The sequence below is a fragment of the Gopherus evgoodei genome, chromosome 3 (assembly GCF_007399415.2).
Source record: "Gopherus evgoodei ecotype Sinaloan lineage chromosome 3, rGopEvg1_v1.p, whole genome shotgun sequence".
In the NCBI taxonomy this organism is placed as follows: Eukaryota; Metazoa; Chordata; order Testudines; family Testudinidae; genus Gopherus; species Gopherus evgoodei.
In genome coordinates, this window is record NC_044324.1 from 75,164,334 (window position 1) to 75,187,574 (window position 23,241).

Below are 23,241 nucleotides of genomic sequence, written 5' to 3' on the forward strand. Positions count from 1 at the left end.
TTGTTTGGAGTGATGAAGAAAGCCTGCCTGTCTCCCCCGTAATAAATGTTGCATTTAGAGATGAAGAGGAAGTTGATAATTCCCAAATTTATTACTTTCAAGTAGGGGGAAAAAACCTCAAATTGCTGTATGTTGATGTTTCCTAGTTCCTGCAACCTCTTAGGTTTTACATAAACAGTAAGGAAATGATGACCATTAAAACAGCGCCACTGGGAAATGGCTCATTTGTTTCTAGATAAAAAGTGAAGATATGATACTTACTGAAGTTAAATGCCAAGAAGCATTCAGATTCTTGCATTCATTGTGATTTACACTGAGTCTTTATTTCTTTCTGACTTTATTTCCTCTATGCAGAGTGTTTGATTTACAGACTTGTTGCTGAAGACTGACTGTTATTCAAGTAGTAACTTAGGGTCAGCATTTTGACTTGCTGAGAGAATAGAGTGCGGAGCCGGTTCTCAGGGTGGGGGCAGCGTGCGGAGCCCCGTGGCCTCCCTGCCTAGATGCTGGACCCACTGCTGGCTGCTTCTGGTGTAAACTGCAGTGCTGGAACAGGTAGGCACTAGCCTGCCACGACCCACTACTGGGTCATGACATGAACTTTGAAAAACACCCATCTACACAACAGTTTTGATGGGCTGGTTGAGGGTTTGATTCCTTTTATTCCTCTGATTTTTATAGTTGCACCCTTTTGCCCAATTCGCTCCATTTGGGGACCACCTTGTCCATTTCCACCGGAATTGGAAGCGAATCTCTATGGACCAATGGATCTTAGAGATCATAACATCGGACTGCACCATCCAGGTTTTGACCGTTTCCCCACCTCTCTTCAGGCCTATCTCTCACAAACTTCTTCTAAGACAGGAGGTGGACTGTCTTCTCCAGCTAGGAGCGATAGAGCTGGTTCCTTCTCCATGCTATGACAGGGAGTTCTAAACAATATACTTCCTACCACCAAAATAGGACCGAGGTTGGAGGCTGATCTGAGATAGCTGAACAAGTTCATGAAGCCTCAAAACTTCAGGATGGTGACTCTAGCAGCTTGTGTGACAGTCAGGACAGATGGGTACAGGAGAGTGTTAGAAGGCAGATATATTAGTCCCAGATTAAGTAGATCCCTTTTCCCTGGGTAAGGTAACAAGGGCAGTTCCAGAACAAGCAGGAACTTGCTGGAACCAACTAAGGCAGGCAGGCAGGCTAATTAGGACACCTGGAGCCAATTAAGAAGAAACTGCTTGAATCATTTAGGACAGGCTGTCTCATCAGGGCACCTGAGTTAAAAAGGACCTCGCTTCAGTTTGTAGTGTGCATGCGAAGAGCTGGGAGTAAGAGGCACTAGGAGCTGAGAGTGAGAAGACTAGAAGACTGAGGAGTACAAGCAATATCAGACACCAGGAGAAGGGTCCTGTGGTGAGGAATAAGAAGGTGTTGGGAGGAGGCCATGGGGAAGTAGCCCAGGAAGTTGTAGCGCAGCTATACCAGGAGGCACTATAGACAGCGGCAGTCCACAGAGCCCTGGGCTGGAACCCGGAGTAGAGGGCGGGCCCGGGTTCCCCCCAAACCTCCCAACTCCTGGTCAGACACAGGAGGAATTGACCTGGGCTGTGGCTTCTACCAGAGAGGAAAGTCTCTGAGCTGTTTCCTGACCCACATAGTGAATCTCTGAGGCGAGCAAACCCGAAATAAGCGCAGGACCCATCAAAGTAGAGGAGGAACTTTGTCAGGCAGCTGTAATTCCTACACTAGAGGAAAAGGATTGATTTTTGTTCCTCGGCCTACAAGACACTTACTTCCATATAGCCGTACACTGATTGCACAGGAAATACCTATGATTTGCTATGGGCCAAGATAATTTCCAGTACAGAGTGTTCCTCTTTGGTCTGTCTTTGGTTCCAAGGTGTTCCTGAAGTTTCTAGCCATAGTGGTGGCTTATCTTCAGCAGGAAGTGATTCTCATTTTCCCTTACCTCAATGATAAGCTTCTCAAAGGCTGCTCTTTCAAGGGAGTGTAGTCATCCAATCAGAAGGCTCTTGCTCTGAGAGTTGGGCCTACGGCTGAACATTAAAGAAATCCACATTAGTACCAATGCAAGGAATTCAGTTTATTGTACTCAGGGCTTGTCTACATCACAAAGTTGCAGCGCTGGTGAGGGGGCAGATATATTAGTCCCAGATTAAGTGGATCCCTTTTCCCTGGGTAAGGTAACAAGGGCAGTTCCAGAACAAGCAGGAACTTGCTGGAACCAACTAAGGCAGGCAGGCAGGCTAATTAGGACACCTGGAGCCAATTAAGAAGAAACTGCTTGAATCATTTAGGACAGGCTGTCTCATCAGGGCACCTGAGTTAAAAAGGACCTCGCTTCAGTTTGTAGTGTGCATGCGAAGAGCTGGGAGTAAGAGGCACTAGGAGCTGAGAGTGAGAAGACTAGAAGACTGAGGAGTACAAGCAATATCAGACACCAGGAGAAGGGTCCTGTGGTGAGGAATAAGAAGGTGTTGGGAGGAGGCCATGGGGAAGTAGCCCAGGAAGTTGTAGCGCAGCTATACCAGGAGGCACTATAGACAGCGGCAGTCCACAGAGCCCTGGGCTGGAACCCGGAGTAGAGGGCGGGCCCGGGTTCCCCCCAAACCTCCCAACTCCTGGTCAGACACAGGAGGAATTGACCTGGGCTGTGGCTTCTACCAGAGAGGAAAGTCTCTGAGCTGTTTCCTGACCCACATAGTGAATCTCTGAGGCGAGCAAACCCGAAATAAGCGCAGGACCCATCAAAGTAGAGGAGGAACTTTGTCAGGCAGCTGTAATTCCTACACTAGAGGAAAAGGATTGATTTTTGTTCCTCGGCCTACAAGACACTTACTTCCATATAGCCGTACACTGATTGCACAGGAAATACCTATGATTTGCTATGGGCCAAGATAATTTCCAGTACAGAGTGTTCCTCTTTGGTCTGTCTTTGGTTCCAAGGTGTTCCTGAAGTTTCTAGCCATAGTGGTGGCTTATCTTCAGCAGGAAGTGATTCTCATTTTCCCTTACCTCAATGATAAGCTTCTCAAAGGCTGCTCTTTCAAGGGAGTGTAGTCATCCAATCAGAAGGCTCTTGCTCTGAGAGTTGGGCCTACGGCTGAACATTAAAGAAATCCACATTAGTACCAATGCAAGGAATTCAGTTTATTGTACTCAGGGCTTGTCTACATCACAAAGTTGCAGCGCTGGTGAGGGGGTTACAGCGCTGCAACTTAGGAGGTGTACACATCTGCAGGGCATCACCAGCGCTGCAACTCCCTGTTTGCAGCGCTGGCCGTACTCCCGTTTTGTCTCGGGTGTAGAGGATCCAGCGCTGGTGATCCAGCGCTGGTAATCAAGTGTAGACACTTACCAGCGCTTTTCTTGACCTCCGTGGAATAAGCAGGTATCCCAGCATACCTGAGGAAGCCTCTGGTAATCAAGCAGGTCTCCTTCCCCGGTTTGCTCTCGCGTTCCCGGAACCCCCGTGCAAGCAGGTCTCCTTCCCTGCGGTTTGCAGGGGGGTTCGGGAAACGCGAGAGCAAACCGCGGCGAAGCTGGTCTCCTTCCCCGGTTTGCTCTCGCGTTCCCCGCACCCCCGTGCAAGCAGGTCTCCTTCCTCGTGGTTTGCAGGGGGGTTCGGGGAACGCGAGAGCAAACCGCGGCTAAGCTGGTCTCCTTCCCCGGTTTGCTCTCGCGTTCCCCGAACCCCCGTGCAAGCAGGTCTCCTTCCCTGCGGTTTGCAGGGGGGTTCGGGGAACGCGAGAGCAAACCGCGGCGAAGCTGGTCTCCTTCCCCGGTTTGCTCTCGCGTTCCCTGAACCCCCCTTGAAGCCGCCCAACAGCGCTGCAGTGTGGCCACATCTAACACCACTTGCAGCGCTGGTTGCTGTAAGTGTGGCCACTCTGCAGCGCTGGCCCTATACAGCTGTACTAATACAGCTGTAACAACCAGCACTGCAAAATTGTAGATATAGACATACCCTCGGTGACAGCTGGAGCTTTCCTCCCTTTGACAGATTTGTGACTGTCCGGACTGAGAGACTATTCAGGGAAACTCTCAGACATCAATAACGACCTGGCTTCAACTCCTTGGCCATATGGCAGCGTGTAACTTTGTGACCAGTCATGCAGGGTTACACCTCTGCGGCTTCCCAGGTTTGTTGAGAACTGCCTATTCTCTGACCAGGGATGTCTTGGATGGACAGGCAGTGGGTCCCCTTGCATGTAAAGAATTCCCTGAACTGTGAACACAGCAACTCCATATCTGTGATGGTGTCTCCCAGACCTGTTAGTGACTCTAACAACTGAAATATCCCTGTTAGGCAGGGGTGTCCACCTCAGTACCCTGGCAGTTCAAGGCAGATGGATGGCCCACAAACCAGTCTCCAAACCAACCTGTTGGAGCTCAGGGCAGTCAGAAATGCTTGCATTCATTTCCTGCCCTTCATCAGGGCAAAGCAATCAGGGTCATGATGGACAATTTGTTCTGCATGTTTTCCGTCAACAAGGAGGGAGGAGCAAAATCCCCTTCCTTGTGCGTCAAAGCTGTAAAACTGGAACTGGTGCATAGCCAACCACATCCAAAGTTCAGGAGCCTACGTTCCAGGCATCTGGAACACCACTGCAGATGCCCTTGACAGACAATTTTTTCCCATGATTGTGAATAGGAGCTGAACGTATTCCAGAGATGGGGATGGCCAGAGAGAGATCTTTTCATCTCTTCCAAAACCAGGAAGTATCATTGTCTTTATTCAAGGGAGCATTTGGGTCAGCTCTGCCTAAGGGTGCCTCTCATCTACCTTGGAAGATGTTTTGTGTCTTTCCCCTGACATCTCTAATTTTAAGGGTGATCAGATCAGGCAGGTCAAGGCTAGAGTTTTTCTCATAGTACCTACCTGGCTGAGATAAGCTTGGTACCCTTTCCAGATTTAGCTCTGTGTATAACTGCTAGTCAAGCTCCCTACCTTTCCTCATCCCCTGTCTCAGATGTATGTAGTGTGCTTTACCACAGCCTGGCAGGTCTCCATCTCAGAGCATGGCTTATGGATGGTTCTTGGTAACAGAGGTTTTCTGCTCCATGAAGGTTCAGCAAGTGTTATATTACACAGTAGGAAAACCCCCAACCTGCACTACTAACTTGAAGAATTAAAAAAGATTTGCGGACTGATGTGGTTGTCAGTACCTCCTACCTGAATTGGGTCCCCTTTCCCTTATCCTGAATTATGCCCTGGATTGGAAGACATCCATGTTATCCATCAGCTCAGTCACGGTACACTTGGCTTCCATCCTCCAGTTGAGGGAATCTCTATTTTTGGTCACCCAATATTGTCCAGATTTATGACGAGTCCGAGTAAACTATTTTCCCATTTTAGACACCCCACTCCATCCTGGGACCTCAGTCCAGTCCTCAGCCACCTCACGAGATATTTGTTTGAAGGAGTGGTTACCTGCTCCCTTCTTCATTTGTTTATGAAGACGACCTTCTTAGTTGCTGTCATGTTGGCCTGTAGGGTCAAGGAAATTTGAGCTCACATGGCAGATTCCTCTTTCATCATGTTCTTTGGGGAGAAGGTTTCTTTATGTATACCTCCCAGGTTCCCACCCAAGGTTGCGTCGGATTTTCATCTTAACCAGTCTATCCATCTACTGATATTCTTTCCAAAAGCCTCACAATTCTCAGCAAGAATCCCACTTTCATGCCCTTCATTTTAGGAAGGGCCTTAGCCTTCTACTTGGATACAACTAAGTAGTTAAGGAGATTGCCTAGGTTGTTCATATCTTTTGTGGATAGGTCTAAAGGAAGCCCGTATTTCTATTCAAAGACTTCCAAGATGGGTATCAGGTTGTATCTGTACCTGTTATAAGTCTACAGGTGCTCAGCCTGCCCCAGGGGGTGAGAATGAACTCAAGTGACATCTACTGCATTTTTGAAGAATATCCTGGTTTCTGAAATATATGGATTGAGGCCCAGGTAGCAGCTCTACATGTTTTCAACTAATTACGCCCCCCTCCTCCATGCTGTTCGATCCGAAGCAGCACTTGGCTCTGCAGAACTATTTTCAGTGGTGGATCCTGTTTTGAAGCTCCCTCCTCCTGGGGATACTGCTCAGAAATCACCTGAAATGGATCACTCATAGGGATCACCTTTGTCTGGCTTATCCTCATCTGTCCCTCCACGAATGCAAGTCGATGCCACACCATTCTCTTTTGTTGCATTCTTTCTATTTATGGCCAAAGAATTTTGTCATGGGATTAACCCAGTGCATTTTTGGTCTGCCCAGCGGTCGTCGCTTGTGATCTCTGGGGATCCAGTCACTGATGCGGGTTGTCCACCTATTGTCTTGCCTGCGGACTACATGATCTGCCCATCTTTGCTTTGCATCATATATTTCCTGCACTACATTGGTCACCTCTGTATGCCTTCTGATCTCCTCATTTGGTATATGATCACGGAGCTATATCTTATATATTCGCCTTTCCATTATTCTCTGGGTGATTGTTCTTTGGTGAATTTTTCTTCCTCTGCTTTCACCATTGACCAGCTTTCTCCTCCATATATCATTGCTGGCAGAACAGTGAAGTTAAACAGTTCTTTCCTTTTTTTCATGGGCAGTTCATCATCTGTTAGAGATGCCTTTATTTTGTTGAAACTTGCCCACCCCGCCTTTTACCTCCTCCTACATTCGCCTTCAAATGAGTTGTCTCTGCTCAGCTGCTGACCCAGATAAAAGTATTTGTTGACCGCCTCGATTTCTTTCTCATTTACAGTGATGATTCCTTCTGCACAATTATCATTCCACATCCACTTCATCTTCAACATGTTCTCTTCCAACCTGATATCATACGAAAGTGTTTGCAGTTGCAGCAATTTGTTCTCCAGTTCTGCTGTGTCCTTTGCCAGTAGTACACAATCATCAGCAAAGAGAAGACGTGTTAACTCTTCTCCATCAATTCTGATTCCTTCTTCCCAGTTCAAATTTCTTAAACAGTGACTCCAGTCCTGCTGCAAACAGCTTTGGTGAGATTGTCGCCTTGTCTAACTCCTTTGCTATAGTAATAATGCAGGAGACATTGAATAATGTTATCTCCGAGCAATTGCGGTTAATTTCTTCGAGCAGATTGATGTACCTGAGGTCAATTCTGATTTCATTGAGTGCGTTGAGTACAGCATTAATCTCCACGTAGTCAAGTGCCTTTTTGTAGTTGTCAAATGCAATACACAATGGTACTTTGGCAGTTCATCAAAAAATGCAAGGCATACAAACTGAGTGGATGTGATAAATTATTGAATACCCTGAGTGGAAACCAGCTTGTTCTCTGCTTTCATGCATTTCAAGATCCTTCATAATCTGAGTATGACGCGGGTGAAGACTTTATACACTAGTGAGAGAAGTGTGGTTGGATGGTAGTTGCATTCCAGAAGAACTGAGCCTTTTTTCATCAGTAGTTTTGTTTTCGATTTCTTCCATGCCTCTGGAACACGCTTGTTATTGATGTAGATGGTGAACCGTTGCACCAATGCTTTGAAGAGTGTGTCTTCCCCTGCTTTGCTACACTCTGGCCAAACATTGTCCACTCCCAGACTCTTCCCTCTCTTTTTATGTTACGAACTGATTATTCAGTTTCTTCCCACATAACATCAGGAACAACTTCTGTAACCTGCTACCTTGACATGTACGCTGGTGTACAGTGTACTAATAGGGATGCTGTTCAAAACGGAGGAAACGTTGCCTTGTGCAGTAACTGTAGTTCTTCAAGATGTAGGTCCCTATGGGTGCTCTACTACTGCCCTCCTTTCCCTCTGCTTTGGTTGTTCCTTAGAGGATTTTCTTACTTAGTAGAGAAGAACTGAGGGAGGTTTGCCTGCACATCCATGTATAACCTCGGTGTCTGCCATGAGGAGGAATAGGGCATGTGTGAAGGCTGAACAGGAAATGCTAGCTAGAAATCTCCAACCAAGGGCATGAGAGACAAATGTGCATCTGAGGTATAGCATCCATAGGGACGCATCTCAAAGAGTGCGTGTGTGTGGTGCTTTGTGTTAAGATAAAGGATTTTTTTTTTTGTTTGGGTTGTGGGTTTATTTATTTTTTATTTATGTGTTTTATTTTTGGCATAAAGTAATTTTTTGAAATAGGATGGAAAAGCTCTGAGTGGGGATGCAGCTACATTAACACATTTTACCCTGGGTAGTAGGCTTAGTCCTTAGCTGGAGTTAGTAAATTAGCTGATTTAGTAATTGTCTTATTATAAGTTCATATAAATCTGAAATAGCACTTGGTTGCGTTTACTTTTGTTTATGTTTAATGCTAAAACCTGTCTTATTAAAAAAAAATTAAAAATTTGAAACAGCTGCTGAGAAATTATAGTAGACAGGCTGCTTAATGAATATGATCACATTAAAATCACTTGATATGAGTCTTCTTTTGTAATAGAAGTTTCATTTTGTGCTTTTCTTCTGTTTGCATAGGTACTGAGATAGTGAAGCCATATACACCTGTATCTTTTTCTTTGAAATCTGATTTCAAAGAACCATCTCACCATGATAGAACACACCTAATTTTAATGATCAAAATTTATCCCAATGGACTTTTCACACCAGAACTTGACCACCTGCAAATTGGTAAGTGTTTTCTTGCACTAAATCATTGTATGTGTATGTTTCCCACGACAGGCTGTTGAAGTTGGTACTCACTTACATATGTATGTTTTCTCCTTTGTGCCCTTGTTACATTTAATATTTGAAACCTTATTCCTTTAGCCATATCCTACGTAGTTTTGTTAGGAACTGTGTACTGTAAAATATTCACATTGGGGGTCTACACTTCCAGAGTTTTCCCTACATAGTTATAGCTAGCTTATTGTAAAGTTTCTTTCTATGTACATTATTTACAGTTCCTCTGCTACTTGGAAAAAAAACAGGTTTGTTTTTGTGTGATTAATGTTAGCACAAACCTCAGTGCCTGTTGCTCCAAGTGGAAGACACACTTTTGACTTTGTCATCACTAATTTAAACCATGGCTCTGTGTGTATTTATACCAAAAAAACCCCAAACACCCTACCAAAACATTATATTGCACATCCAGTTTTTCTTTGGTGACCGAATGAGAGAAAATGAACCACATGTGACAGATATTAGTCATGTCAGTGCTGTTCTTGAAAATGCTCAGATTCTACAGTGATGAGGGCAGCATAAGAGTTTGTATAGATTAGATCACCAATATTGTGACTTCCACTTCAGTAACGTTTACTGTTCTGTTTTTGTTATATAGGAGACTATATTTCCGTGAGCAATTCTGAAGGTAGCTTCAAGAAGTTGCAAGTTCAGACTTTAGAAGATCTCTTTTTATTGGCAGCAGGCACAGGCTTCACACCAATGGTTAAACTACTGAACTATGTTCTGACTAATGTTTGTAGTCTGAGGTTAGTATACTCCTTATGGCTTAGGCACCAAAGAGATTAATTTTTAATGAGGAAGTAGAGGGTAAATGACTGAAATCAGTTCAATAGGAATAACAGAAAATGCATTAGGAAGCATTGTGCCTTGGTGTACTGTAAAGCCTGGTCTGTTTCAGGGAAATTTTCCCCTTATCTGTGGACTTTGGGAGCTCAAGCATCGATGGTGACTGTATACTGCTGGTGTTTCTCATTGGTAGCAGATGGTATATAACTGTCTCTTGCCCAGTGGAATCCGAAAGATCAGCATCTTAGTTATCTGGAAGAACATTTGGGTAGTACTGCTAGTTAGGTGTGTTGGGGATACCTTATCCTTAATTCTGAGAAAACAAGGCCTTGTTGGAGGGTAAAGGTGGTTATGGAGGTGCTATGATTCTTTTGCATTCCCTGCTTATTCACTACTGCTCAGCAAGTCCACTGACAGTGAAGAATCCTGGCATTACTTTTGACTTTATCCTTTCCATAGAAGGCCATGTTTCATACATATTGTGAAAACTATTTTGCATGCACAGGCTCTTCTCTTATTTATGCTGTGAACTTGCTAAAGGAATCCAGAGTCGCTTATTGTGGTGTTCTCAACAGGGCTTCTATTGTCTTGTTCAGAAGGCAGCAACATGTTCTCTCGCTGATTTGAGTGACTGATTATTTTCTACTTGTCTTCTGGCTTTTATAAGGAATGCCTATAAAATGCTGGATTGACTTTAAGTTGATACCATTGGTATTTAAATTGGTGGTGGGCCATGTGTATTTCAAACAATCTACTTAAACTTGATGGTTCTGACCACAATTGGCTCCTTATTACCTGTCCTTCATATTTCTGGAAACCCCACTTTCTTTTCTAAAAGTGGCAAGAGTGGTGCTTTTAATTTTTATATTTTTTATTGTGTGGACTGTGACACAGGATGTGTAATATAAAACCAAATTACATTAATAACACATTTTTCCACTATATTGTGTTCTAAAAATGTCCATGTTAAATAGCTCCATCTTTGGTCCCCAGATTTTCTTATGTTCAGATATCTTTCTTTTAATATAACAGAGAAAAATACCTTTAGCTCTGACAGTTTAGCTGTACAACATACTGTAATGTATTTGACAATGATACAATGAATTGCCAAAAAAGCCTTTGTAGAATTGTGGCTGTTAGATTTGAAGGAAGTTGCAGATTTAATTATTTGATGCTGATTTCTCACAGGTGAGAGTAAAAAAAGACTGACTGTTTTTTAGAAAGAGAGAAGGTGGTAGAAAATCAGGACTTGCAGTAAAACTAAAAACGCTTTATCTTTCCAAGTGAATATTATCACAGTCCTAAAGGTTATATTCTAGAAATGCACTTAGGACCTAATTAAGAGTCTGGCAACTTCTATCTTATTTTGTCCTTTGACATCAAAGTATTTTGCAGTTTGACTACCAGTAAGACCACTACATACTCCACTGATTATTTTCAGAAATAACACCACTGGAGAATGATGCCTCTAAGACAGGTTAGCTAGTGTTTGATATCCTTCCCAGAATTGAATCCTAGCATGTTTCCCCATTTGCAATCACTTACAAGTACTGAGAAGTATTGTGGCAGGAGTTAGCATTCCCAATGCCTTACCAACCAGGGAGCACAATAGCATTTGTTCCCAAGCTCTTTCCTCTGCCAGAAGCCCTCATTGTCCAGGAAGGTTTTCAGTAATTACTGGCCAAAGTAGCAGATGCTAAAGTGGGATGCAGCATCAACACGTTTGACAGTGCTTAATTATTGTAACAAATTTAATTTTCTTCATTTCCAAAGAAGTTGAGATCTGGGGTTTTATATTGAACCTAGTTTGTTTTGTGCCAACCACTCAACTAGCCTAAAAATTATTTCTAAAATCTCTTTTTTGTCCCCTAGCTGGCTATTTCCCAAAACCCTATATACCATTGAAACCCTCTTTTGAATTGTGTGGCATCTAGAATTCTTGGAACTCTTCCCTTCTCCATTTAACTCCAGTGATGAAGTAGATGTGACACAAGAACAGTTTCCTTTTTTCCCGGAAGCAGAAAATGAGCTTGCTGTTACAGTAGATCGTCTCTGCTTAAGTTAGGTTTGGCTTCAGTCAGTATTGGAAAGAGAGGTTTCCCAGAAATGTGAAGTATGCCCTAGCTGCAACAGAGAATATGAAATATTGCACAATGCAGAATTTTTAAGGCTGCATATATGCAAAGGAGACAATAAAGATCCTCTTTCTTATGGGCTTGTCTACATGGGGAAATTAACTGGCATAACGGAATAACTCCCTCTTTGGACACACTTTTATTCTGGAATAACTCTAGCACTTTAAATTCACACCCTATCTTATTCTGAAGTAATTTCCCTACATAGGGAAGCCCCAAGAGTACCTGTGATAAGTGAAAGGGTGGGGGAAGCTTTCTTTTGTGGTCACCCAGCTAGCCACTTAGCTATAAAATCCCTCTTGGTAGCTGTTCTCTACTTGCTTTACCTGTAAAGGGTTAAAAAGTCTGACTGCATGCATAGGTAAAAGGAATTGAGTGGGTAACTGGCCAGAAGAGCCAATGGGAAGGCTAGAACTTTTTAAAATTGAAATAAGACTCCCTTTTGTCTGTCTGTCTGTTCTCCGGAGAGAGGAAACGCAGAGCAGGAACAGGGCTGAACTACGCTGTAGGAAGCTTTAAGCCAGGTATGAAAAATCATCAAATCATACCTTGGAATTGCTTATCTGAAACCCCAGTTATGTACCGGTAAGTAAATCAGGGAATGTCTAGGAAGACGCTATTAGGATTATTTCTTTTATTTCTTATTGGCTTGTGGACTCCTCTGTGCTAACCCCCAAATGTTTTTGTTTTACTTGTAATCTTTAAGCTGAACCTCAAGAGCTATTTTGATGCTTAATTTTTGTAATTTTTTTTTTAAGATCTAGCAAAAAGCCTAAGTTCCAGATGTATTTTTGTTTTTGTTTTTAATAAAATTTACCATTTTTAAGAACAAAATTGGGTTTTTTTGTTTGTTCAGTTTTTGGTTTTTTGTGTCCTAAGAGGTTTGTGCTTATGTTTAATTAGCTGGTGGCAACAGCTGATTTCCTTTGTTTTCTTTCTCAGCTCTTTCCCAGGGAAAGGGGTGGGGGTGAAAGGGCTTGAGGGTATCCTAAAGGAAGGAATTCCCAAATGCTTCTTCCTGGATTCTCGAAAGGGGGGTTGAAGTTTGCACTTGGGTGGTGGCAGCATCTACCCATCCAAGGTCAGAGAGAAGCTGTAACCTTGGGAGTATAATACAGACCTGGAGTGGCAAATATTATTTTTTAGAATCCTTGCGAGCCCCCACCTTCTGCATTCAAAGTGCCAGAGTGGGGAATCAGCTTGACAATACTTTTGGCCCAGATTACCCACTTTCTCCTTTCTTCATTGTATTTTTTAATGTGCTGCGTGGTGTTAGTTTTACATGCAAAGGATTAGGATCAAGATTCTGAAGATGCAGTTTCATGGTCATATAAATTGCCACTGAATTGTAGATTAGTTTTAAACTTCCACATAATTCTACTCCATCATGTAAGCATTTAATTTTTTTTTAGAAATGAAGTCTCTAGACCTTAAAAGATAAGTGTATAAATGTGAACCTAATGTAAATCAATGCTGATGTCTGCCTGAGCCTGCAGGCTACCTGATACAATAGGAGTGAGATAGGTGTGAACTGCCTGACTCATGTCAATGAGATGTTAAATCTGGAGTATGAGAACTTAAATGTCTAAATTAACTCTTTAATTGCAAGCTAAAATGATTGCTTGTTGTTAGATAGGAATTCAAATCTCCATCCCTCCACCAGATAGACTTTGTCTATCTATATATGTTTGCATCAATTTAGTTAAACCTATTTAGTAAAATCCAGTTGCCAAGAAATATGGAATGTGAGTGGATTTAACAGATTTTGTTACCTACATGCTGGACTAGTAATTTATTTTAGATTTTTTTTAGTTTTAAATCTGTTCCTAATTGGTTTTATGCTAAATTGAAATAAGCCTATGGTAGACTGAAGTGTCGACAGAGCCTTTTGTACCATTTTAACTAAAGTGTCTTAAAATTGTATCTTAATTTAAATGGGTGCAATTCTGCATGTAGGCAAGCTCTTAATCATTCTGCCCCTGGCCAGAAGGGAGGGAAAGAGGGGGTGCATCCCTCCAGTGTCAGAAACTTCAGCTGCTTTCTGAATACTTATATGCCCCAAACTAAAACCATCTTTTGCCATTTCCTGGTTGCCAAAAGCCTCTGCCCCTTATTCAGCTCCCATCCCCTCCAGCTTCCTCAAATGGCTTCTGTGTTGCAGTTACTTATCAATAGAAAAATCTGTAGTACATTAAAATTTGAGGGCCATGTAAAATTTCATGTAAAAATAAATGACGCTTAAATACACTGTATTGATTAAACTAAACTGGAGTGCTGTGAGAGGAGGCAGTGCAGCATTATATAGGTCTAATCTACCACAAGGACTTGGAGGGCCTTGATCACTGTCGTCATCTTGTTGCAGCAAGTCACCCAGAAGTATAGCTGCATTTCATGGTAGATAAAATGACTCTTGTGTCTCTGCTATTTCTGTAATGCCCGTCACAATAATATCTGACCACTCAATATATCTGTAGTTTGTAAATTGTTCTGGGGTCATTTGGGATGACGGAAGTTATATAAACTGCAATTTAAAATGAAGGGCATAATGCACTGGTACTGTGTTCCAGTGGGAAGTCATTGTTGGACTGTTGGGTTATTGTCTCATCAGTACTAGTTTTCACCTAAATATCTTCAAAACCAGACTACCTTAAGACCAGGTAATATACTGTAATTTATAAAGCTAATGGCAAATGATGAAACCAGACTCCATTATCACCATTTTGAAACTCAAAGTTTATCTGTACAACATGGAGTGTATAATGTTCAAATTATTTAGAGGTGTTCAGGGTTTTACTTACATAACATTTATTAAAATATACTATTCAGACACTAAAGAACAACTTTTAGGTAGGTATATAGTCCTGTTACTAAAGCCTGTGGAATTCCTAAAAAATTCACCATTCTTGTCCTTAAGAGACTGTAGGTCTTAAATAACTGCATAATTAAATGTGTTCTGGAGATGTGCAGTATTTTCTTTCTATTTAATAGTTGCTACACATTCATATGTAGTTAAAAGCTTGATATTGAAGTTGTGTGTGTTCTGTTTTGTTTTTTTAAGGACAGTGAAGTTGATGTTCTTCAACAAAACAGAAGATGATATACTTTGGAGAAACCAGCTGGAGCAGTTAGCCCTGAAAGATAAAAGGTATTAAATAGTTTGACAGATTTTCATTTATAAATTATTTATTTATATTATTGTAGCACCTAGGTGCTCTAATCAGAGTCCAGGACTCCATGATGCTAGGTGCTGTACAAAAACAAAACAAAGATGGTCCCTCGAAAGCTTACAATCGATGGATATTAACAGACAGGGGAGTACAAGGAAACAATGAGACAGTACTGGCCAGTATGATAGACAGTGGTCTCTGTTCACTAGCAGTTTAACCATTGTGAAAGTTTTTTTTGTAGGCATTATGGACAGGGAGAATTTCATGGAAGACTTCGGAGGATGATATGCTAGTTTTTGCAGATGTTTATGGGGAGCGCCTCCCAAGCATGAGGGACAGCATGGGAGAAAGTGCGAAGGTGCTTATTTGAAAATGTAACAAGTGGGTGATGGAGACTGGCATGATGGACCAAGTGAAGGTGGAAGCTGACATCTTGATAGTGTGTGAGACATCATAGGATGGGGATATGCCTGGAAAGTAAAGACAAGTAGTATGTGTTTTAGGCAACTAAGAAAAGGGAGCCAGTGGAAGAATGCAAAAAGAAGGTGTTGACATGGTCAAAGTAACAGGCTAGGGAAATGATCTTTGCAGAAGTATTTTGAATTATAAAGCAATCATAAATTCTACCATGTTTACCACTTATCTGGAGAGAGTAACTCTTTTTTTTAAATGGGTAAGTAATATAGTGGACATCATCAATTTACCACCACCACAGTAAGAGTAGAGGGGATGGGTTTTTAAGCTTGCGCTGGTAAATTTTCCTCTTAATTTAGCTTTTATAACATGAGCTGTTTAACATGCATATGTGTCTTTCTCAGTAGGGATAGACTTAAACATATGCTCAAATACTTAGCTTTTTTTTTTTTTTTTTTTTTTTTTTTAAATTTAGGCTTTTGAGCAGTTGAAAGTCAGTAGATAGCACCATGCGATCCGCCAGCTAGGCATGAATCACTAGTAAGTTGTCCACAAAATACTGCTGTTCCATGAACCATGTTTCAAGAATGGCTTTTATAATAATGTCTGTACACTGCTCCATTTTAAACTAGATGTTCTGGTGATGTTTCTAGAACTTGAAAAGTAAATCTGCATCTTGGGAATGTAAGGTGGGAAACTATGAGTATACCCATGTCATAGCATTCCTTCTCAGATCTGAACCTTAGAGTTTAGAAAATAAGATACTAGCACCTGAATCCTCTAAGCTTAATTACCAACTTAGAGCTGATAGCACTGCCACCACCCAAAAATATAGTGTTTTGGGACACTCTGACCTCCCCAACCTTCCCTGGGGACCCCAAGAACCGAGATCCCTTGGATTCTTAAAACAAGGAGAAATAAACCATTCCCCCACCTTTCCCCCTCCCAGAATTTCCCTCCCTGGACTATCCTGAGAGATACTGATCCAACCTCTTAAATCACCATACAGAGAAGCATCTCCCTTCCCTTCCACAAAGAGGCAAACAGATTCAAGGAAAACAGAAAGATTCTATCTCTCCCCTTCCTGTCTCCCCCCCGCCCGTCCTGGTAAGTATCCCAGTCCCCTGGAATAACACAAGGGAAACAAGGGGAAAAAAAAATCAATCAGGTTCTCTAAAAAAAAGAAATCTTCTAATAAAAGGAAGGAAAAAGTAAAGAATTATCTCTGTAACTTCAAGATGTAAATATTACAGGGTCCTATAGCTTACAGATATCAGAAAGAGACTCTCCCCCCCGCCCCCAGTACCAATACAAATCAAAATATTCCCAGCAACTACACATATAAAAGTTAACCAGCCAGATCCACAATCGCAAATAGAGTAAAACAATCAGAAAACCTAAACCGCCTGTTTTTACTTACTGTTTGAAAAGAAACCTAGAGAGCCTGTAGTAATGTCTGGTCTCTCTCAGACCCTCCGAGAGAAGAACACACAACGGACAAAGAACACACGCAAAAGCTTCCCTCCGTCCAAATTTAAAAGTATCTTGTCTTCTGATTGGTCTTCTGGTCAGGTGTCCCGTTCCCTGCTTGTAACCCTTTACAAGTACAAGAGACATTAACCCTTAACAATCTGTTTATGACAACCCAATTTAGGCTCAATCAGTTTTCGCCTTTATTTATAAAATTTCAGACAGAATTATTGTCACAGTGTCTGAACATATATTTATGCCAGATGATAAACATATAAGATGGATTTGGTTGAGGTCCCCTGATACTGCATTCTGGAGCACTGGGAAGTTTTCCTGCATATCAGGCTAGCCATCGCCGCCTCTGATTCCTGGTCTGGTTCTTCAGGCCAGTTCCTTCACTTTCTGGCCTGGTATTCCTCCAGCGTGGGCCCTTCTTTGCTTATATTCTCATGCATGTCCACATTACCTATTCCTTAACTTTTCTCCAATCAGCGTTAAGCATTTGTCTTATGTAACCCATACAATACACATACACAAACTTTAATTTAATCATCTTTAGTTGTGTCTATAATTTTCATTTCATTATATTTCCATGTCACCCTGCTCCTGGGTTTTCCCAGAAGAGGGGACTTTTGTCATTACAGGTTTGTGTGTTTATTATACTAATTAACTTTCCCTTTTACCTAAAATCTTCCAACATAACATATCAACTTTGTCCTGTCAAAGTAGCATTATTCTAATCTAATCAGCCAATCTATATAAGAGGCGAAGAACTGACAAAACCACAAGCATTGCCAAGCAGATTTAGGCTGAGGCCTTGGCCTAAATGTCACCTCATCTAAACTCATTCACTATCCATAATTATAAATTATTAAAGTATACCTAAAAGCTCTTAATCTTACCATTTAGCAATTCTTCATCTTAAATTTAGTGTCTGTGTGTGTGTGTGTGTGTATATATATATATATATCCTCTTAACCCTTCTATTTAGGGGCAGGGGAGTGTTAAAGAACACTGTGCCTGCAAAATGTCAATATTTTCTTCGTATACACTTTTGTGGTAATTGTGTCGGTCCTAGGATATTAGAGATACAGGGTGAGTGAGGTAATATCTTTTATTGAACCAACTTCTACTGGTGAGAGAGACCTGCTTTTGAGCTTATACAAAGTGTTTCTCCTCACCAACCGATTTCAGCACCTTTGCCTCAATCTGCAGTCTCAGCTATCCACAACAGTTCAGATGTGTCTGAGGCTCTTGGGCCACAATTCCACTTGCATGTAGGTGGTCCAGTATGCAAGGTTGCATCTTCATTCCCTCCAAATATGGCTCAGGACAGCTTAGTGTCCAGCTCTTCATCCCTTGAGCGGATTGGTCTGTCTTCCTCAACTGGTCTTGGACTCCTTGTAGTGGTGGACTAGTCTAGAGAAGGTTTGCCAGGGCATTCACTTTGCCTGGCCCTTTGCCAACGGCTCAGTTGTCAGTGGTGCCTCCCTGATAGTTTGGATCACTGGAAGCTCAAGGTCTGAGGTCAGAGTAGGAGTCCTTGCTGCATATCAGGCCATCAACAATGCATGTCATGCTCTTCTGGACTGTATCAGGGGCTCAATGGTTCAGATACTCTGAAAATATCACTACAGTGTATTATGTGAAGAAGCAAGGGGGAGCACACTTCAGCATGGTCTGTCAGGAGGCAATCAGGTTGTGGCAGTTCTGCATCAAGGAGAGTATCGCTCTGATAGTTATCAGAGGGGTAGCCATGTTAGTCTGGATCTGTAAAAGCAGCAAAGAATCCTGTGGCACCTTATAGACTAACAGACGTTTTGGAGCATGAGCTTTTGTGCATGCATCTGATGAAGTGGGTATTCGCCCACGAAAGCTCATGTTCCAAAACGTATATTAGTCTATAAGGTGCCACAGGATTCTTTGCTACTCTGATAGCTGACCACTTGCCCTGGGGTCCAGAATCATCTCATGGACCATCTCAGCAGGAATTTTTCCCAAGTCACAAATGGTCTCTGAAGACAAGTGTCCCTCAGGTAATTTTCACAGTTTGGGGTATTCAGACAATTGATCTGTTTGCTACAGGAGACAACAGGAAATGTCATCTGTTCTGTTCTTGAGGGGGTCTCGATCCGGGCTTCCTGTCTGACACATCCCATCTAAGCTGGCAGTCGGCTCTCCTGTTTGCCTTTATCACAATCCCAGTCATTCTACAGGACATCCACAAGCTGAAGACAGATTGGACCAAGCTTGTTCTCTTTGCTCAATGTGATCGAGGCAGTGCTGGTTCTCCAGCTTTCTCGCACTGTCAGTTCAGCCTCCCATACCATTTCCTCTCCACCCTGACCTACTCACTCAGAATCATGGCCGCACCTTGGATCCCATGCTCAGTTCTCTACATCTCATGATGGGACTGATTGATGGCTGAATGAGGCAAAAGAATGGTGTTCGGTGGCTGTTCCAACACGTCCTACTCCGCAATAGAAAGCCCTCTACCAGAATTGCCTATTCAATTAAACAGAAGTGATTTTTAGTGTGGTCACTAGCCCTTCGAGTTCAACTGACACTGGCTTCTATTCAGGACATTTTGGAGTACTTGCTGCACCTTCAGTCATCGGGATTTACACTTAACTCATTAAGGGTGCATCTGGCAGGTATATCAGTGTTTCATCCTCGCGTTCAGGGAAGATCAGCCTTCTCCAATACCATGGCAGGAAGATTCTTAAAAGGGCTTCTTCTCCGTCTCCATCGTCCGGTCCAAAAGCCGGTTCCTCTGTGGTCCTCTTCTTGACGTGGTCCTGGTGGCTTTAATAGGCCCTCCATTTGAGCCTCTAGCATCTTGTCCCTTTCCACTTTTGTGTCAGAAGACTGCATTCCTGGTAGCGATAACATCCAGAACGAGGGTCTGCTTTGCAGGCTGTAATGGCAGAGCCTGCTTGCACACAGTTCTCTAAGGACAAAGTGACTACACCCCAAATTTTTGTCTTAAGTGGTTTCTCAGTTTAATTTTGAATCAGGCTTTATATTGACCTGAGTTCTTAAGTAAGTTACATTCATCTCTGGAGGAGCAGTGTCTCCATACATTAGAAGTCAGGTAATGTCTAGCCTTTGGTCTGGACAGAACTAAATTGTTTCATTCTTTGCCTCACCTGTTTGCCATATGCAGATTGTCACAGCAGTCTCTAAATGGATAAAATCCTGTTTCAAGACTGCATATGCAATAGCTTCAGCTATGGCGCCTGCGGGTGGAGGCAGGGCGCAGAGCTGCCTAGGAGCAGCTGGGACAGGTTGCCGCTTGCGGGAAGCCACCTGAGGTGAGTGGCCCCCGGATCCAGCACCATAAGTCCCCAGCCCCGCACCACCTGGACTGTAAACAGGCATTTCAGTGAAGATCAGAAATGCTGGTTTATAGAACTTTCTGCTTGGCAAAGTGCCAGATAAAACAGCTTTTACTATATCATTATTGCAATGTGAAAAGTGTTTCTCTGGAGTCTGGACCTTGGCTATACTTTAATGAAGAAATTTTCACCTTGACAAAAAAAATAATTGACTACCCCTGATTTATTTTTTGATTAAACATTAAATATGTGTAAAATAAGAAACATCAGGGATGTGTTTCTTTAAACTTTTAAAGTGGGAGATGGGATTTAATGTAGCAGAAAAATGAGTTGAACATTAACTTCAAGGGGTTACTTTGTTCTGATGTTCTCTTGATTAATTAGGACTAGAACATTCTGAGGTCTAGAGAATGTTATGTGCATAACAATCTGCTGTAGATTCTTGTGGAGAGAGGGTAGTAGTAAGCTTGACTCAAGCAAAGTTTTTCTTAATTTGAAAATGCCAAATATGGTGTCACTTTTACAGTGACATTTTCCTCCATGTATATTCAGAATAGTATTTACTTAGTGCCTAAAATGTGTTTTACTGTCTTCTACTTTCATTAGCGCTGAAAAAGAACATCTCTATGGAACAGCAGATTGCAGATTCTATTCCACTATATTTACCTTCAATAGAATTGTTCAGTTAGTTACACACCTGTGCAAATCCTTTGAAGGCAGTGGCTTTCCACAGGGGTTAAAGGGATAACATGGCTTGAAGAACTTTATAAATGATATGGTGTATGAGATGTAAAGAACCTAGCATGTCTGTCAGAGACCAGGCAGAATTTTCAGGGCTGGTAATAAGAAAAATCATTACTTATAAAACATGTTTGTTATAGAAACAGTTGTGACAGTCACTTCACAATGCCATTTTCACAGTATCTTTTCAGGGAGGAGAATTGCAGTTTAAGCAGATCAGGGTTGTGCCATGACATTTACTGCAAGTGTATGTTCTAAGATGCACAATGCAAGGACTATTTTTGCAAACTTTTCCTGACCGAGTAGGTTGATCAGGGTATAGAATGGGCATGGGGGAAATACTTTTTTTTAATTTTTTTTTATTTTTTATTTTTTGGTAGATTGGGTGATTTTTCTTCTGAAGTTCAGTTTAAGTGGCTTACAGCATTAGGTGTTGTTATCTGTATATACAAATTATTGTGAATCATGAAATACTAAATATATATTATAACAGCAATTAATATATTGATAAATTAGTAAAAGCCAATTTAAGTTAAAACAAACTTTTTAATTTACAAAAGTATAAACATACTTTAAATGTTCAAAATATTTAGGCAACTTGTCACTGAGTAGCTTTCATTTTTAAAATTTAAATGTTCATAGTAATTGGTTATAATAGCTATTGAGAATTAAATAGAAAATACACTCCTTTTAAAACTAAGTAGCAGTTTGATGAATAACTGATTTACAAACTTCCATACTATGATTGTATCATTGTGGAGATATATTAGTTTCTGCCAGGTTAAGGTTGAGAAAACCTTACAATGGAAGGTTGAATAAAAGCTCACTTCATGGACATTTTACTAACTTGTGCATTTTAACTGCAGAATGGATCGGTTTACAAATGGCAGATTAGTTTCACAAGGATGGTATCTACCTATAAACTGATTGCTATGAAGGTTGCAACTTGAACAGTAATCCTGTCAATTATGAAATGTTAGAAAGTTGAAACAAACCTAATGAAATTCTCAGGCAAAAGTATAACCTGGAGTTAAGGCACTTCATTTTGGTGGGGAGGGAAAACCCTTGAGAATGGGAGTTTTCGAGGGGAGAAAACCCACAAATGAGGTCTTGGAAATTCAAAGTTAAAATGTTACTTATTATTTCTACTTGTAACTGTGAGATTTGGGGGGTCACCCAGACAAGTGAGGGGTTCTGTCACTGCCTGCCTTGTAACCTGGGAATGCCTTAATGCTGTGCTACAGTGGCTCACATCCCTGACACCAGTAGCCTGCTCACAAGCACAGGCCTCACCCTGGCTTCTATCAGACTAGTTACTCCCTGTAGGATGACACCATCAGCCTTTCTAGTCCTGAGCCTCCTCCAATCCATCCTTCCGGAGTTCTTAACTACCAGACACTTTGACTTTCCCCCTCTGGTTTGTCACCATCAAAGGTGTGAAACTAGCCCCCTAGTTATCAGTTCACTTGAGCCCTCACACTCCACAGAACTTACATAACAAACCCTGCTTGGGTTAAAGATAAACAAAAGGTTTATTTAATAGAAAAAGATTCAAAGATGAAATGATGAGGGAGAGCAAACATACAAGTAATACAGTAAATAAACGGATGCATCTTCAGGCTTTACGCTTCTGTATTAGATAAAATTCCTTTTCTAATACAGGTTGCCTATTGCCTTTGAACAGTTTCCCAGCTTACACCCTAGCCATGGAGAGGATTCAGTATTCACAGACAGCCTGCCACCTTTGAGACTGTCCCTCAAGTTCTGGAAGAAAACTCTAGTTTTAAGCCTCCTATTTAAAAGGCTCTTTTCCCTTTCTCCTGGCATGGAGACTCACGGTTTTGGGCAAACATCTGGCTTAATAGGTGCTACTCCCTGTTTGATAAATCACTGTCCTACTGTGAAGTGGAGCCAGAGTTTTAGCCCAGATTTCTTTCCCATCCTGTGTTGTTAGGTAGTGACTGTCTTGACAGTCAGCCTTTAGGGATGGAAGAGGTAAGTATGTCATGGAAGTCATTAGCTCTAAGATACATCAGAGTGGATTTATTATAAATCAGTGATTTATATCACCAATTTAACCATGATTTAAATGAGCAGGTAAGAAACCTTGATTTAATTAATCAGTTTTAATATTGTTTTGCATTTGTACTTTATTTTCCAAAAGAGAAGTTGATTCTCATTGGTTGGTAACCATCTAAACATGTTGAATTGCAACTAAATTTGGTGCTTCTTTTTGCTAACCAGGAGGATACATTATATCTATATACATTTGTTTTGTTTTGTTTTCATCAAAAAGTTTAGTAGTAATTGGACATCTAACTTAATGAATGCCAGTGAAAATGAGGTACTGTCAGAGTCTAAAATAGGAAAAGGACAAGTTAAAAATTACTTAGACAAGTTAGATGTTTTCAGGTCTCCAGGTCCTGATGAAATACAGCCTGACTGAGGAGATATGTGCACCATTAGCGGTTATCTTTGAAAAGTCATGTAAGATAGGTGAGATTCCAG

The 23,241-nt window shown here is 41.6% G+C and overlaps 1 protein-coding gene across 6 annotated transcripts in view; it reads left to right on the top strand.

Annotated features, from left to right (window-relative positions):
• LOC115648361 (melanocortin-2 receptor accessory protein 2-like) overlaps positions 1-23,241 on the top strand; it is a 169,402-nt gene that overhangs the window by 52,608 nt on the left and 93,553 nt on the right. For all 6 annotated transcript variants that reach the window (XM_030555854.1, XM_030555855.1, XM_030555856.1 and 3 more), the window contains 3 exons: positions 8,476-8,628; positions 9,278-9,428; positions 14,662-14,748. In XM_030555854.1, the coding sequence (XP_030411714.1) occupies positions 8,476-8,628; positions 9,278-9,428; positions 14,662-14,748 (391 nt within the window). The remainder of the gene's footprint in view (positions 1-8,475; positions 8,629-9,277; positions 9,429-14,661; positions 14,749-23,241) is intronic.